We start from the raw sequence: 15,934 nt of genomic DNA on the forward strand, positions 1-15,934 counted from the left end.
GTAAGAAATGGCGGTGAAATTTCCAACTTGTCAACGCTAGTTGCCGCTGATCTTACATATTTAGCGTTGAATTTAGCGTAGATCTTACATATTTCGCGTTGATTTTAGCGTAGACTTTACATATTTTGCATTGAATTTGGCGTAGAAATTGCATATATTTCGTTGAATTTAGCCTAGATCTTACATATTTTTTTGTTGAATTTAGCCGAGATCTTACATAATTTCAACGTATTCAACGCATTTATCATGTGAGAAGTACTGGGAAAAATTTAAAATTTTTTTTATGTTATGAAAATATGTGAATTCCTAAAATGGTCTGAAATGGTTTTTGCACCGTAAGAGAGCAAATGGTTATTTTTTTGCTGACTCCATTTTTTCTCAATTGTGAAATATAGGGGTCGAAACGGTAAGAAAATTAATTTTTCGAAAAAAAACTATAAAAAAGCACTAAAAAAGATTTTTTTCTGACTTCTTGTTACTCACCTTTGGAGTATAGGATTCGAAATAAAGAAAAAATTAATTTTTCGAAAAAAAACTTGAAAAAGTTTTGAAATTGTAAAATGGGCTGAAACGGATTTTGCACTATAAAAGAGCACTAAAAAATGATTTTTTCTCTGACTTCGCGTTTCTCACCTTTGCAGCATAGGGGTCGAAACAGTGAAATTGATTTTTCGAAAAAAAAACTTGGAAAAAATTTGAAATCGTAAAATGGTCTCAAATGGATTTTGCACTATAAAAGAGCACTAAAAAGTGGTTTTTTTGCTGACTTCGCTTTTCTCACCTGTGAAGTATAGGGGTCGAAACAGTGAAAAAATTGATTTTTTGAAAAAAAAACTTGAAAAACTTTTGAACTCATAAAGTGGTCTGAAATGGAATTCAAAAAATTCAACCTTAAATTTGTAAAATTTAAGCCAAAATTCTACCTAAAATATGTAAGATTGGTGTTGAAAGCGTTGAACTTATGTAAGTTCTACGCTAAATTCAACGCTAAATATGTAAGATCTACGCTACAATTGAACGCTAAATATGTAAGATCTACGTCAAAGTTCAACGCAAAATATATAAGATTGGCGATGAATGCGTTGAATTTATGTAAGATCTACGCTAAATTCAACGCTAAATATGTAAGATCTACGCTAAAATTCAACGCTAAATATGTAAGATCTACGCCAAAATTCAACGTAAAATTATGTAAGATTGGCGTTGAATGCGTTGAATTTATGTAAGATCTACGCTAAATTCAACGCTAAATATGTAAGATCTACGCCAAAATTCAACGCAAAATTATGTAAGATTGGCGTTGAAGGCGTTGAATTTATGTAAGATCTACGCTAAATTCAACGCTAAATATGTAATATCTACGCTAAAATTCAACGTTAAATGTGTAAAATCTACGCCAAATTTGAACGCAAAATATGTAAGGTTGGCGTTGAATGCGTTGAATTTATGTAAGATCAACGCTAAATTCAACGCTAAATATGTAAGATCTACGCTAAAATTCAACGCTAAATATGTAAGATCTACGCTAAAATTCAACGCTAAATATATAAGATCTACGCCAAAATTCAACGCAAAATTATGTAAGATTGGCGTTGAATGCGTTGAATTTATGTAAGATCTACGCTCAAGCGTAGATCTTACATAAATTCAACGCATTCAACGCCAATCTTACATAATTTTGCGTTTTTTAGCGTTGACACCTCGGCCCGGGAGTTTTATCACTTGAGATTGAATGCAGAGACCAATTCTGCCAGTTGAATTGCGGAAGGATGCTTTCTGTCCTGATATAAATTGATTAATCCCCTGAGGCTTCCATATTAATCAGAAAATTAGTAAAGTGGGACTGTGTCAAAACTTCTGGCGTTTGCGTGACATCAGGCACTTGACTTCTTCATTGACTCAATAAGGTTGTATTCAATTATTTGATCAAGACAATTTAATAGTTGTATTGTGACAAATCATAGCTTCCTTAAACCGTACCAAATTGGGTGTAATTTTACATCAAAAATATTAATGATAACTTTAGAGGATTCACTGCCATCTTTTGTGGGAAGAAGTAGAGGAAGGAAAGGACACTTTCAAAAAGTATACACTAATAGGTGTTTGTAACCACAGAGCGCAAAATAAAATAATTATTGAAAACAACGTTAAAAATGATCAGAAAAAATAACGTTTCGGCTTTGTCAGTTTATTTATTGAACGGATTGACAATTTTGCTCTCTACATCAAAGTCTCATGTTTTATCGGTGATTTTTCATTGGATTTTTGGCGAGTTCGTATTTTATTTGGTAGTCAACAGCTGCAAAAAGTATTAACTGCAGTCATCGGTTTAGAATTCCACTTCTTTGATTCGTTAGCGTACAGAGTAAAAATTTATGATCCGTGTACAGTTCTTTGGTGCCATCTCGCTCGACTTGTTGCCAAATAAAAAACCAGTATTTTTCTTACTCGTTGATAAATGGTGGTAAAAAAATATTATTAATTTCAATGCTGATGTTCTAAACGGAAAAGTTTTCAACTTCTGTAGGATTATCGAAAAAAATAAAGAATGAGAACCAGCAGAGTGAAAAATTTGCTTTTAGTTTCTTTCATTACGAATGGAATTGATAGGTAGAAATATTGGATCATTACTGGAACACTTTTCACTGAGCTCAAACTGTTCATGAGTCATTATGTTTTGTCTGCTTTTAATATGCAATTTCCAGCTGAGATCATTGTTTGCCAAGAATCCAAGATCTGGTATGAGGAATTTTGTGCTGATATGAGGACATTGTCAACTATGGTTTTGATAATTTTTTAACAAACTTTTGAAGTGGGTTATTTTGTCTAAAACTTCCGTAAAATCGGAGAACAGCGAGCGCAAGAACTTCTCTTTTGGAATCGTTGTCCAAAGCGCTAGGAAATTATTTCAAAAACTTTAGCATGTTGGAAATTGTGGACCACATTTTGACAGAATATTTTTTCGGACTGGACAAAGATTTTTTTTAAAAAATCGTAAAAAGATTCGTAGAGACTTTTCAGCTAGACACTGTTGTTGATATCGGGGAACATGATGGCCCGATAGTTGCTTGCGAGATTTGATTTTCTTTTCCTGTTGATTGGCGGCAGAACGGGATTATTCCAAACGTGGATGGATACTTCTCAGACGTTTCACAGCTCTAATTATTTCTTAAAGTGCCTATAGAATTACTCGACCAGATTGGGCAGAAAAAGTGCAAGGATAACTATTTCGACCTCGAAATTTTGTCACATAGGTATTTTTAGATATGAAAATTTTTATCAATATTGTTTTCGAACTTAAATGTCACTTTTATCAAATGCGTTCAACCGCATCAGGGATCTATACTTTTGTTTTTGTTCCGACCCTCTTGAGGGGGGAGGAACTATATAATCAAATGGGTTTTTTTTTGTTCCGTGAATTTTCGCCGCTCGATATATTCATTGCTATATCAAAAACAGCACGAAAAAATTTCTTTAGTCCATTCTGATTAAACTTGTAGGAAGTGCACACCCAAACACCACTAAAACAATCCTTGTATACTGAAAATGGGGCTATTTCTACTTCAACTTCCGTTGAGAGTGCTCTGAAATTAATACTTTGCCGTTTTTTGCTAACTTTATTCGTTGATTATCAAAAACGCACCTTTTTGATTTTTTAACTAACAAAATATCTATATCTATGACATTCGAAAAATTAAATATTCCTTATGGACAATCGGTATTAGCAGGACTAATTTTGTACAAATCTAGAAAGCAAAAAAAATTTTATTCTGGATGTATGATATATAATTCACAATATGAATGGTCATGGTTATCTTCAAGTTATCTGAGTAAATGTTATTGTTCCGGCCCTCTTGAGGGGGGAGGAACTATATACCCAAATGGGTTTTTTTTTTGTTCCGTGAATTTTCGCCGATCGATATATTCATCGTAGAGAGTGGAGACTGGTATCATTAGAAAATTCGTCCAGCGTAGAATATGGAATTAAAAAGATTTTTTAAATTTTCGTTTTTTACAGGGAGTTATCGAGGTTTAAACTTCTGAGAAAAGAATAGTGAATTCACGTTGTTTTTATTCACATTTTCCGGAATTTTTGCCTAAATTTTCGTCAATTTTGCTAAAATTTGTTATAATTTTTAAGAATAGTGTCGTTGATTTTATTTTTTTGAAGACGAACATGCATTGTTGATTGTTTTGATTTAATTTTTTTGTTCAAAAAATCTGGATGAACATTTCAAAATTTAGCCTTTTTCATCAAAAACAGCACGAAATAAGCTACTTTAGTCCACTTTGATTAAATTTGCCGACAGTACACCCCCAAACAACACTCATACAATCTTTGTAGACTGAGAGGGGGGTATTTCTACTTCAGAGTCCGCGGAGAGTGCACTGTAGTTAAAACTTTGCCGTTTTTTGCTAACTTTACTCGTTGATTATCAAAAATCCAGAATTTATTTTGAGTTTTCAACTAACAAATTATCTATATCTACAACATTCGAAAAATCAAATGTTCCTAACGGACAATAAGTATTAGCAGGGCTAGTTTTGGGCCATTCTTGGACTGTTACAATCCAAAAAAATCGGGTTGTAATCAGTCGGTCTTTTTTTTTTAAAAAAGACTTTTTTTTGATAATAAAGAACAGAGCATTTCAAATCAAAGCTCAGGAGTGATAGGTCCAACCAATTCGCTTGCTAAGCAGCTCCAAGTTAATGCATTTAGTTTTGTAATTGAAAGTTTATGGTCGTTTCTTTTTTTGAAAATAATTGACTTTTCGATAAATAATGGCTTAATTAACTTTTCCTCTATTTTTTTTTTATAATTTGTTCAACTTCCAGCTTAGTGTCAGCAAAGAAAAACTGTTTGTTCTGTCTACTGATTTAACATTTATTCTCGGTTGCAGTTTTAAGCCTGAAGTTATTGTTTTCTGGCTTTGATACTACAAGATTTCTGATTTTTGTTTGTTTTGATATTTGCCAGTTTTTCACGTTTTCTAATTTTGTCACATTATCACATTATTGACAGCTCTCATGTCACCTTTTTAAAATTCAGAATAAGGCAAAATTGAACATATTAAAATCCTGAAAGATATAAATCATCGTTTTAACGGCCTCGACGCCTCTTTCTTGAAGAAATCAATTGAATTTTTTAATTTTGTCTCTAACTGTCATTTATACTTTGTCGTTTCGGTCGTATGAAATTTCCTGTATAGTGATAGCTTTCATTCGTTTTTCCTGGAAGAATAGAAGAACCGATATTCTGATATTAGTAGATAGCTGATGGCTTTCATGACTTTGAAAACAATCGTTTTCCAAAATTAAAAAAAAATTTTTAACTTCGCAATTTTGTTCTTTTTATTTTTCTTTTTGTTACCTAATCTCGTTAGTTAATTACAGGTCAAATATGACATTATGGGTGTCAAGGGAATAAAAGGGATTGGTGTCCCAAAATCTTTTTTTTTAAGAATTTGTTATGACCTTACTGGCTTCGACACCGGTTTTTCACAAAAAAAAGTAAATTAATTTGATTTTTGTCATATTTGACGTTCTTTTTAAAGATGCAAGAAATATTCTGGATAGTTACAGGTCTCGAGGGCTTCCTTTTTATGAATAAACGACCCTATTTAAATAGCTCTTTTTGTAATTAATGCCTTTCATGACATTGAATGTAATTTTGTTTCGAAAAAAAATTAAAAGTATTACATACTTTAGCACTTCGCTTTTTTGTCTACTTGTTGCCTAGTCTTACTAATGAATGGCCATGTACTACATTGTAGCTGTTTGAAGAAGGCGCAATCAAATATATTTTGAGTGCCAAAATTTGGCTTGACTGTTTTGACAGCGTTTTCTGGCAAGTTTCAATTGAAATTTTATTTGTTCTTTGTTGTTCTTTTTAGCCGCTTTAAAAAAGGAATAAGGACAGGTCCTAATGCCCTTCCATAGAAGAAGTGATAATCGTAAATTTGTGGTAATATCAATTGATTCCTAATGGTATTTATTACTTTGAAGTTAACTGTTTCAAAAAAATAAGTTAATTTTTTTTTACTGTTTTTGTTCTTTTTTGTATAATTGTTACCAAACCTTTTTATGGACTGGTCGCATATGTTTTCTGGTGATTTATAAGTTATTTTTGTTTAGTTTTAGTTTTATCTGACGGTATGTTGACTTTGTTATTAAATTTAGTTTTAAAGAGGGACATAAATTTTTTGATGTAATTAATGTTTGTTGTTGTTGTTGTTGTTGTTGTTTGATTTTGCTGTTCGTCTTGACTCGCTTTCTTAATATTGACATATTACAGCAATCTAATGCATCAATTTTTACTCCACTGAGTTATTTGTTTTGGAGGCTATCTTTTCGTTCATACAGGATTTTTTGAAAAAGACTTGGACTTTTTTGGGATTCGCAAAAAATAATTTTTGGGTTTTTCTATCTTTTCCTCATTTGGTAGACAATTATGCCAAAATTGTGGATGGGCGGGGTCGGAACCTTATGTGCCCTCGCACATTACCGAGCCGCCTTGTTAACGTTATATATTTATTCCGTTTGAAACTTGGCCCTCTTAGCAAATTCAAAGCCTAATTTTTGCATGCATGAGAAATTTTTTTTGAGAACTGCTTGCTTATTCGCAGCGCTTCCCAAAGGAAGAACTATTTCGCTTTCATGAAGCATTTTTGTATTAATACCTGTTTTTCTTTTAAAATGACTTGGAAGCGTAAACAAATCATATCTGTGTGGTGTTATCATACATGGCGGTTTTAGTACTAATCAAAGTATTGGAAATATTAGGAAACTATTAGTAACAAAACTGAATAAAATTGGATTATCTACAATAATATTATTTATAATTGTATAATCAATTAAACGAAAGAAATCTTATTAATTTAACTGAATTTTGAAGTATTTGTCGTCATAACAGTAGTTTCTTAACCTATAGTTTTTTTCGTAACCGTTCGAGGAAGGAGAAACCCCTTGAAATCGTGCCAAAAAACTAATTAATGGAAAGCGTAAAAAAATACTGAAAGATTGATACAATTGTGTTCATAAAAAAGTGTATAAATAGAACTGAAAAGTTGTGCTAGTAGAACAGCTGAGAAAATGTTATAGTCTTGATCATTCACGTTTTGATCATTGACTGTGGTGGATAAAAATCTAACAAAGGTGGCCAAAAGCGTAGTTTTGTTTTAAGAGATATGTTGATATTTGATTACAAAAACCAAATGAGCAAAGTATTTGGTTAACATGAACAAACAAAAACAATTAACACAACCAAGTTTCAATAAAAACAACTGTAACTGAGCAAAATGTTGTCAAAGTCCTTCAGCGACTAGATGTCAACAAAGCTAATCGTCCCGGCAGTTTAGCAAAAGACAAAGATGTTTCTCGACAAAGATGTTTTTCCTACAAAATGAATGGTCAGCGATGTAATGACAATTTTCAAAGAATGGAACAAGTTTGACGTGGTGCGCTACCAACCAAAAAGTCAACCGAAATCCAATCGAAATCTGTACTGCCAACCGAAATCAGTAAAGTCAACCGAAATCAGTACTGAATCATTATAAACCAATAGTAAATAGAAGATTCAGTACTGATTAATGGTGGCCGCAGGGATATCGATTGTTCATTATAATCAGTTTAAACTCAGTTTCTATTTTTTTCTTTGAAAATACAATGAACATTCGGATTTTCTGCTTCATTATATTCATTGGAACTTCAGAACACAAAATTGAAAATTTCGAAAATAATTTTGAATTTTTGGAAGACACCAATATTGAGCATGAAAATAGCATTTACGGAGTTAAAACTCAAATACCAGTTCTAAAACCAGTAAAACAGCAAAACACCAGTAAATACCGGGGGGGGGGGGGGGGGTGAGTGGGGTGGTGGTGGTTAATATTCGTTCGCACCCTTCGTCCTGAAGCGTGTCAGGTCACAGGTGAAACAGGTGCCGAATTCAAAACAGATGCCGAATTCAGACGCCGAATTCAAAGATACAAACTGCAAACATACTGCAAACATACAAACATTTAAACTATATTTAAATGGATCAGAAATACAATTTATTTTAAATAACGACATGATGATTAAATAGTTTTTTGAATTGCCTATCGAGTTTTCAAGATTACGGCCGAGGGTGTTTCTTCATGCTGTTCAGTGCAAAAACAGACTAAAAATTCATTATGATCATGGAAAATACAGTTTCTGATGTTCATAATGTTCGGCAGAATCTCAGAATTTTACTCTGAATTTTATCATGAAATGTCTAATAAGTGTCATGATCAGAGCTCTGCGCATAGTAAAGTTCATAATGAAATTTTTATGATTCAGTGCTGAATTTTAATGACGCTCAGATCCGGGCTTGACTCTATCTTTGACTCTGTAACCCACCATGTTGTGTGACAAATTGTTTTCCTCGACGATCTATTCTGAGACCGTTACTTCAGGACCTCAGCAATCAGGACCTCAGCAAATGTTGCGAATGTGACAAACATGAATCCGGATTCCAAAGCCAAGAAATTAGACGGAACTTTCTGTGTCCCTTAAAATGAATTATCCCGCTAAAATCTGAATAATCGTAAGAAATTACGAGATTGAAAATTTTCCGAAAGACTTGTTTTTCCGTCTTTCATGCAATATTTTTAATTTGATTTTATGAAATGAAATAACTGATGACGGCAGCGATTGCATTCATTTTCAATTATGGTGTGCATTTCACAGACCTAAACTTTCGTCCTTCAGCCACAGATATAGAAATATTCAAGTTAAGCTTGTAAATCTAGCAAAATGTCAAAAACTGAGATAAACTTTGACTTGAATACATTTACCAGTCGGTCATATCAGCTCTGAGAATAAAGCTGAATTTATGAATTCATATAGTAAATGTATATAATAAATATGTTAGTTAAACAGTAAATTATATAATACAATAACGCACCATATTGTACGCTGCTCTTTGAATTCAGTATTTACTCAACTGAACGACTTAATATTGTAATATGACCATATGGTCAAAATTTATTAATTCAGTTACTCGCTCGTTCATATTTTTTGTCAAAATGGAATACAGTTTTATCTTGATTGTTGCTTTCAACTACATTGCATTAAGCTATGCCGCGTTTTTCACGTGTTCAGACATCGTTGAAAAAATGTCAGATTGCCAAAAATTGACAGAAACGAGAAGATCTTTCGAAGTACGAGGGATTAAAATCACTTATTGGATTTATGAAGATCAAGAAAACTTGAACCCCACTATGGATCCGGTGATTCTAATCCACGGTGGTCCTGGAGATCCTTCACTTTACATGGAACCATTGAAACAACTAGCATGTAGAGGACGAAAAGTCATTCGATACGACCAGGCATCACATTGATTGTTTCCTTTTTAAGCTAATATAATAAATCCGATAAAGCTGAAACGTTTTCATGTGAATTTTTTATGTTCGAAATGTACTGAAAACGCGATTTTCTGTCGTCGGTGGGTTACAAAAAGGAAAGTTCAGGTAAATTTACCTTGAAACGGCGAAGGCAAATTTTAACCTGAACAACTCAAATTATGGTAAATTTAATGTTACTTAATTTTACCTTAATCAAAAGTTACGCCAATTCATCGGAAAAAAAGTTAGCGCAACGTTTCTTTTTGCTTTTTGCGGTGATTCTTTATAAGATTTTTGGATCTATTCTGCTTTGGTCCCCCAGCTTTGTGGGCTTATATTTTTGACGCCCCCAGGCGCACGTGCTATTTTTTTATATAGTAACGTGCTATACTACAACATATAATTTGTAAGGGGGGCGTAAAAAACACTGGGGGCCGAAACAGTATAGATCCAGATTTCCGGTTGTTAGCGGTGATTTTTTTTTATTTTAACGGCTTCCCCTTTGTAGCGGTGAAATATATCTTTTCACCGCCTATGCGGTAAAAATAATAATACCGCTTATGCTGTAATTTTTTGGGACATGCCTTTAACTCTAAAACAATTTTCTTTCCTTGAAACGAAACAAATTACAATAAATTGAAATAAAAACTGGCCAAGTCGGAGATTGCATAAAAGCGCTGATGAGCATTTAAAACAAAAAATAGACATTACAGCCATTCGTCACATAATCCCTCTTACGTTCCTGCTATGAATAAATTCTTTTATCACACATAATAGCGAGTGTCGAGTTTTTATCCCAAAAGAGATGTAAAATTAGGGGGTAGTTGGGGAAATTTTTAGCCAATTCCCCTCAAAACACCTTCGGGGGTTAATGGGGGATAATTCGATGCAAGAGCGAGACGTAATTAGGGGGGAATGGTGTAAAAGTTTGGGGTAATTTTGAGGGTAAAACGATGCAAGGGTAAATGGGTAATGAGGGGGATACGACGCAAGATTAGTTGGTAATGGGGGATGAAACGATGCAAGAGTAGGGGGTAAGGGGTTCAATACCCCTTCTTCTTTCATCATTTTCCACAACCTCTGTCCCCTCAGCCAGTTCTTCTTAGCCCTAAAACCACAAATGCTTGCCCAATAAAATACATCGCATGTATATAAATTAAACATTTTACCCCCCATTGCTACATCATTTTGCCCCTCTAAATTGCCCCCTAATCTTATATCCTTCTTGGGGGCCTATTTTTCCGGGTAAAACCTCAAAGTTCCTCCTTCCACCCATTACCCCCTTTATCTTAAATCGTTTTACTCCCCCCCTAAATTTACCCCCCTAATCTTATGTTTTTGGGAGATATTTTTTTGTGAGGGGGGGGGGGGGTAAAAGTTCCGTCATTGCCCCTCATTACTACCCTAATCCTACATCATTTTACCCCCTTAAGGTTACCCTCTACACCTTACACCTTTTTGGGGATATTACTCTGGGGTAAACTTTAAGAGCACCCCCTACCCCCCATTACTCCCTAATCCTACATCGTTTTACTCCCTCCCCCCAAAAATTAACCCCCTAATCTTACATCTTTATGGGTGGTAATTTTTGGCGGTTGAAATCTAAAAATTCCCCCCATTACCCCCTAAGCTTACATCGTTTTATCCCCCCCCCCCCGTAGACAATTACCCCCCTACTCTTACATCAGTTTGGGGGTAATGAGGGGGGTACCTTCGACACGGGAGTGTTCAGATGAGAAAAGATATCTTTTTGTTCTAAAATATATCGTAGAAGTTTTGTTCACACTATTCATCGCTCAATTACCAATCATCTGTAATGGCTGTAATGAGAAAGACCCAACAGTACGTACATTTGCAAACCAATATATGTTACAGGGTTGAAAGGGAACAGTTTTAAGGGAGGCGTCGGAGAGTCATTTGTTGCAAACGTGACTGAAAACGCACCGTTCCTACTGGACCTGGACTATTACCCCAAAGAACTATACGCTTTGATAGATCATCTAGGCCTTAAATCCTACCATGTTCTGGGCCATAGTTGGGGCACAATTGTGGGACAGGAGTTCGCAATGACCGAACCCAAAGGTAAGTGCATTTCTATGGAAAACATTGAAGAAAAATCTATGGATAAAAAATCGGCTTTTTGGCGAGCGTTCAATATTTGGTGAAAGATTTACATATGGAATCTATATCACAGAGTCATGACAAACAAAGCTAACCACAGTCCGCGGCAATTATCGTTAAAATGTAAAAGTTGCAATGAAGTCGATGAAATTTGCACGAAGTGTTGTTCGCTTCTATTTCTAAGTAATTAAAATTTACAACTATTTCCTAGAAATTAACAACAGAACTTAGCGCAGTTAGTATGTAATTCGATTTATACTGCAATAATCTCTCCAAATTTCTGTTGTAAGTTCCTTAGTGGGTTGGAAGAAGAACTATATACTCAATTGGAAATTTTTGTTAAGTCAACGTTGGTCGATCGATATATTCATCATAAAGATTTGTGAATGGTGCCATTAGAATGCTTGTCAAGCGTAGAATATTAACCCAAAAAGATGGTTTTGAATTTCTCTTTTCCGGACAATTATCCAGTTTTGCAAACTTTTGCATGACTTTCGCTGTTTTGATCACATTTCTACTATGTCTTGCACTAATTTCTATCAATTTTGCATTAAAAACATGTTGACATTTTTCAATGTGGTGTTATTGGTTCTACTTTTTAGAATAGAAGACACTTGCGAAACAGTTTGATCCTTTCGAGACTTTTTGCTAAAATTTCAAGCCAATGGAAGACAAGTCTGTTTCAATTAGAGGTTCAAATGATGAAAAATCTCATTTACGTTCAAAAGAATGCCAAAAAGCAAAATTTTAAGTTTTCAGTGAAAGCGACTAAAAGTGGCTCTGAAAAATTGCTATCATCGCATCACTGTAAGGTAATATTGACAATCTAAACCGTTTTAAAGGAACCTACTTTATGCTTTCATTTGACACCTGATGACTATGTCTTTGAATTTTTCTCTTTGGAAACAATCAGTCAATTTTTGAAATATTGCAAATTATTAACCGTGTTTCTGTCACCTGGTAGCTTGTTTTTAAAACATTAGATAATTGTAAATTAATTCGTGAATGAAGTGATGAATCTTCATCAGCAAGTGTAACCAAGTTCTATTGTTCTGTGGTTTTGTTCTTGTATCTAAACAAGCTCAATTAAACACGTATAGCGTTTTCGGTGAATTAGTTACGGTTTTAAAAGCTTCAATTTTTACGCTTTTTGCCGATCATCCGTGATGATGAGAACTTATGCAATAGAGAGTTAGCCTTATTATGATGGATTTTCAATAATTGGATTCTACCGGGTGAGGTCTAATAAGATATTAGTCAACGCTTAGAATTTTATTTTTTTTTCTGAATTATTATTTTACAAGAGTTTTTGATGCGCTTTTACGAAAACTATTACAGGAACAAGTCAGACGTAAAAACATAACGGTAAAGCTCGCTCTTTTTTCTTTTTCCATGAAAAATAACAATGATTTTCTTAAATTAACAATGATTTTCTTACAAAATTAACAATTATTTTCTTACAAAATGCAAAAACTTTGCATTCTGTAATATTACAATGCAGAACGTGGTGTAAAACAGTTTGCACTATATCTTAAAGTCTGCGGTAATTTTCAGTTTAAAAGATATCTCGATTGATATCCCTCGCAGCCTTTTCCTACTTTGGTTCAAAACTAACGCTGCGATATTTCACAAAAATATCAGATCTTTAATGTTTTTATGAACTTCAGATAATTTCTTCAGATTGTACGCAGTAAACATTTGTTCGCAAGTCAAATTTTCCTTCGGTAAGATCTTATGAGCTAGAATTTTCCAAAATTGTTTATTATCTGATCTGCTTGAACAGTTGTAATATAATTTTTTTTATAATGGTTGTCATGACAGGTTATAAAATAGGTTTCAGTCAAATTTTTGTCAGACGACGCTTAATCCTATAAATTTCCTGTCATTTTTTAGACGGAACCAATTGTAAATTTGGGGTGTGATCAGAAACAGATTTCAGGTCTGTTGTTCCTGATGAGAACTATGTAGTAGAGCCATCAATTAAAACTGGTCCTTTTAAACGTGAATACAAGGAACTGCAAAACAAAAAACAGCCAAATTTTGAGCTCCGGGACATGATAATTTTAAAAGTAGTATACGCAGGGTCTAGGAAATAATCCCCCTTGGAAAAAGTCCCACATAATTTAAGATAGAAAATAAACCCCACGGAAATAAAGCCCCGCGGAAATAAACCCCCCTTCAAACCCCCAAAAAGCATTTTTCTAAGCTTAGGAGTGTCCCTTCTACTCATATTTTTGACTTGTTTTTGTTTGTTGCATAGTTTTGCTGTGGGCGTTGATTTATGATATCGTTACTGAGTGGAATGTAAAATGACCTCAAAGCACTTTTAGTTTGTTGGGTCTGCTAGATCAAGTATCGCCAGTTCGTTAACCAAACCAAAATGAGATAGGGTTCCAAACCAAATTAAACCAAACCAAAATAAAAGTGTTCCTTTCATTCTCCACAAAGCAAACGAGTCGTCAGATCATCTGATTAGAAAGCCGAATTCGGTCTGTTTGACTTGGGGACCTCCCGTTCATCTACAACGCCCCCCCCCCCCCCCAAAATAAGAACTTGTAGAATCAGACTGTCCTTCGGTCACTGAGAGCGTTTTTCGGTCGCGAACCTCAAGACAGGCGATAGCTTATCAATCTTTCAAGTAGGTTGAGATGCTCAATAAAATCCACAAGTTGCTTTAAAAACGTCTTCGACCAGTGATATGTATAAAATTCCTGTCGGCTACATTAAATTTTAGCCAAACTTTTTTTTAATAATATAGTGAAATAATTAATACTGAAATGTAAGTTTTATTTAACCAGTTGCAACCTGTATTAATTATATCAAGTTTTAATGAAATTTGAATTTACAATTACAAAAAGGGAGACTCAAAAATGGAGAGGGTGATTACTTCAGGTATGAGTGGACTGATCCTGGTGGGTGCTCTGTCCAGTGGGAAGTTCTACATAGAGAGTCAGAGGAAGGAGAGACACTCCACTCTCCCTCCCCATCTGCAGAAGATTCTGAAACAGTTCGAGGAGACAGGAGAGTTTGACAGTCCTCTGTACGCAGCTGTGAATGAATACCTCAGAGGACTATGGTCTACAAGGATTGTTGAATACTGCTTCAAAAAGAGATTAAATTCTCCTTTTTACTCTGAAGATTTTTGAGGGTCTTGCATCGATATTAAATGGTATCATGCAAATCAGAAAGTATTTCCGTGTCCTTGTGTTTGCAGGGAATCTAAGAAATCAAATATGGTCCCTAGGGAAACCATAAATTATCCTCCGAGGAGTATAGGAAAATTGCCACTCATTAATACCTCTAAAAATGAATATCTAAGTTTTTTTGACGCGATTGAAACCACATATTTGGGTTTCAAGTAATAAAAACATTTTATGTGATACAACTACGAGAGTATGCGTTCGTTTGGTTTGTGCCTACATTGTTTTCCACGGGTCAAATGAAATCTGGGAAAACCTGACATAAACCTTTATAATTGCTTAATTTTTGTGCCGAGGTTACGCCTAGAATCATATAATCAAGCAGATTTTTCTTTGTGCACGTAAAAGAGACAGGAAAATATAGTTAGCACAATAGTTAGCACTTATTTGAAGCTGTTTTCAAAATGACTTTCAGACTAATTCCGGTACCGGACTGTGTTGAAAAAGCCTTTGCTCGCACCAACCAAGAGATATATGTAGCCATAAATGGAGCCAGCGAATTCACAATGTCCGGTACACTATGGGACTGGGATGTCACGGGGAAAGTTGATGGAAATAAGTATCCTACCATTGTCATTGGGGGAGAGTTCGATACTATGACATACGATTGTCTTAAGAAAGTCGCCGATGGAATCGAGAACTCAGAACTGAAGATTATTCCCAATGCTGCTCATATGTGTTTTATAGACTTCCCTGATCTGTTCATGGACATAGCACAGGAGTTTATGATCAAACGCGATAGTCAGGCGAATGAAAAGATGGAGCTTTGAAGATGTTGAAAGTAGAATGAGGCGCCTAAATGGCATCTAAGATTTGCGTCCATTTGTGGTGAAAAAAGTCTCCTCGAAAATCTCACATCTATTTTCTGAAAACGTTGAACGTGGTAATTTTTTGAGAGAATTGGTCCAAAATTGGCGGCCATTGTTTATTTTTGACACATTTAGCCTTATGTTTTTTAAAAACACAAAATCGTTGTTTTGCGTTTCAACGCTTTTGCCACTCAATTTACAAAATCGCATCATATCCTTCCCCCAGGTTCATAACCAGCTTCCGTCCTTAGTAACGATTACTCTATCAGATAATGACGCTCTTAACCACTAATCACCGCAAAGTGGCGCAAATCCTCAATTTGAAAACGTTCAAAATTTGTAACTATGCTCTTCATTTGCAGTGATAAGTTGTAAAATTTTGATTTCAGACAACTGAATGCTCTCAACTCATCTTTTACAGTTTATGCTTTTATTA

The 15,934-nt window shown here is 34.5% G+C and overlaps 1 protein-coding gene across 1 annotated transcript; it reads left to right on the forward strand.

The window, feature by feature from the left end:
• The first annotated feature begins 8,896 nt into the window (after nt 1-8,896).
• LOC142357064 (proline iminopeptidase-like) lies at nt 8,897-15,567 on the forward strand. Its single transcript, XM_075408779.1, has 4 exons — nt 8,897-9,353; nt 11,267-11,450; nt 14,382-14,572; nt 15,103-15,567. Exons 1-4 carry the CDS (start codon nt 8,991-8,993, stop codon nt 15,457-15,459), a joined length of 1,095 nt encoding a protein of 364 aa, XP_075264894.1. The 5' UTR covers nt 8,897-8,990; the 3' UTR covers nt 15,460-15,567.
• Nucleotides 15,568-15,934: the final 367 nt, after the last annotated feature.

This window comes from Convolutriloba macropyga, unplaced genomic scaffold (assembly GCF_964194025.1).
Source record: "Convolutriloba macropyga unplaced genomic scaffold, txConMacr16.3 SCAFFOLD_5671, whole genome shotgun sequence".
NCBI classification, from domain to species: Eukaryota; Metazoa; Xenacoelomorpha; order Acoela; family Convolutidae; genus Convolutriloba; species Convolutriloba macropyga.

Bases quoted from the DNA above. Each gene is read 5' to 3' on its own strand.
- LOC142357064 (XM_075408779.1), top strand. From the start codon at position 8,991: ATGACCATATGGTCAAAATTTATTAATTCAGTTACTCGCTCGTTCATA. The intron at 9,354-11,266 runs GCATCACATTGA...AACAGTTTTAAG, and splicing joins AAGTCATTCGATACGACCAG to GGAGGCGTCGGAGAGTCATT. The intron at 14,573-15,102 runs AGGATTGTTGAA...AAAATGACTTTC, and splicing joins TCAGAGGACTATGGTCTACA to AGACTAATTCCGGTACCGGA.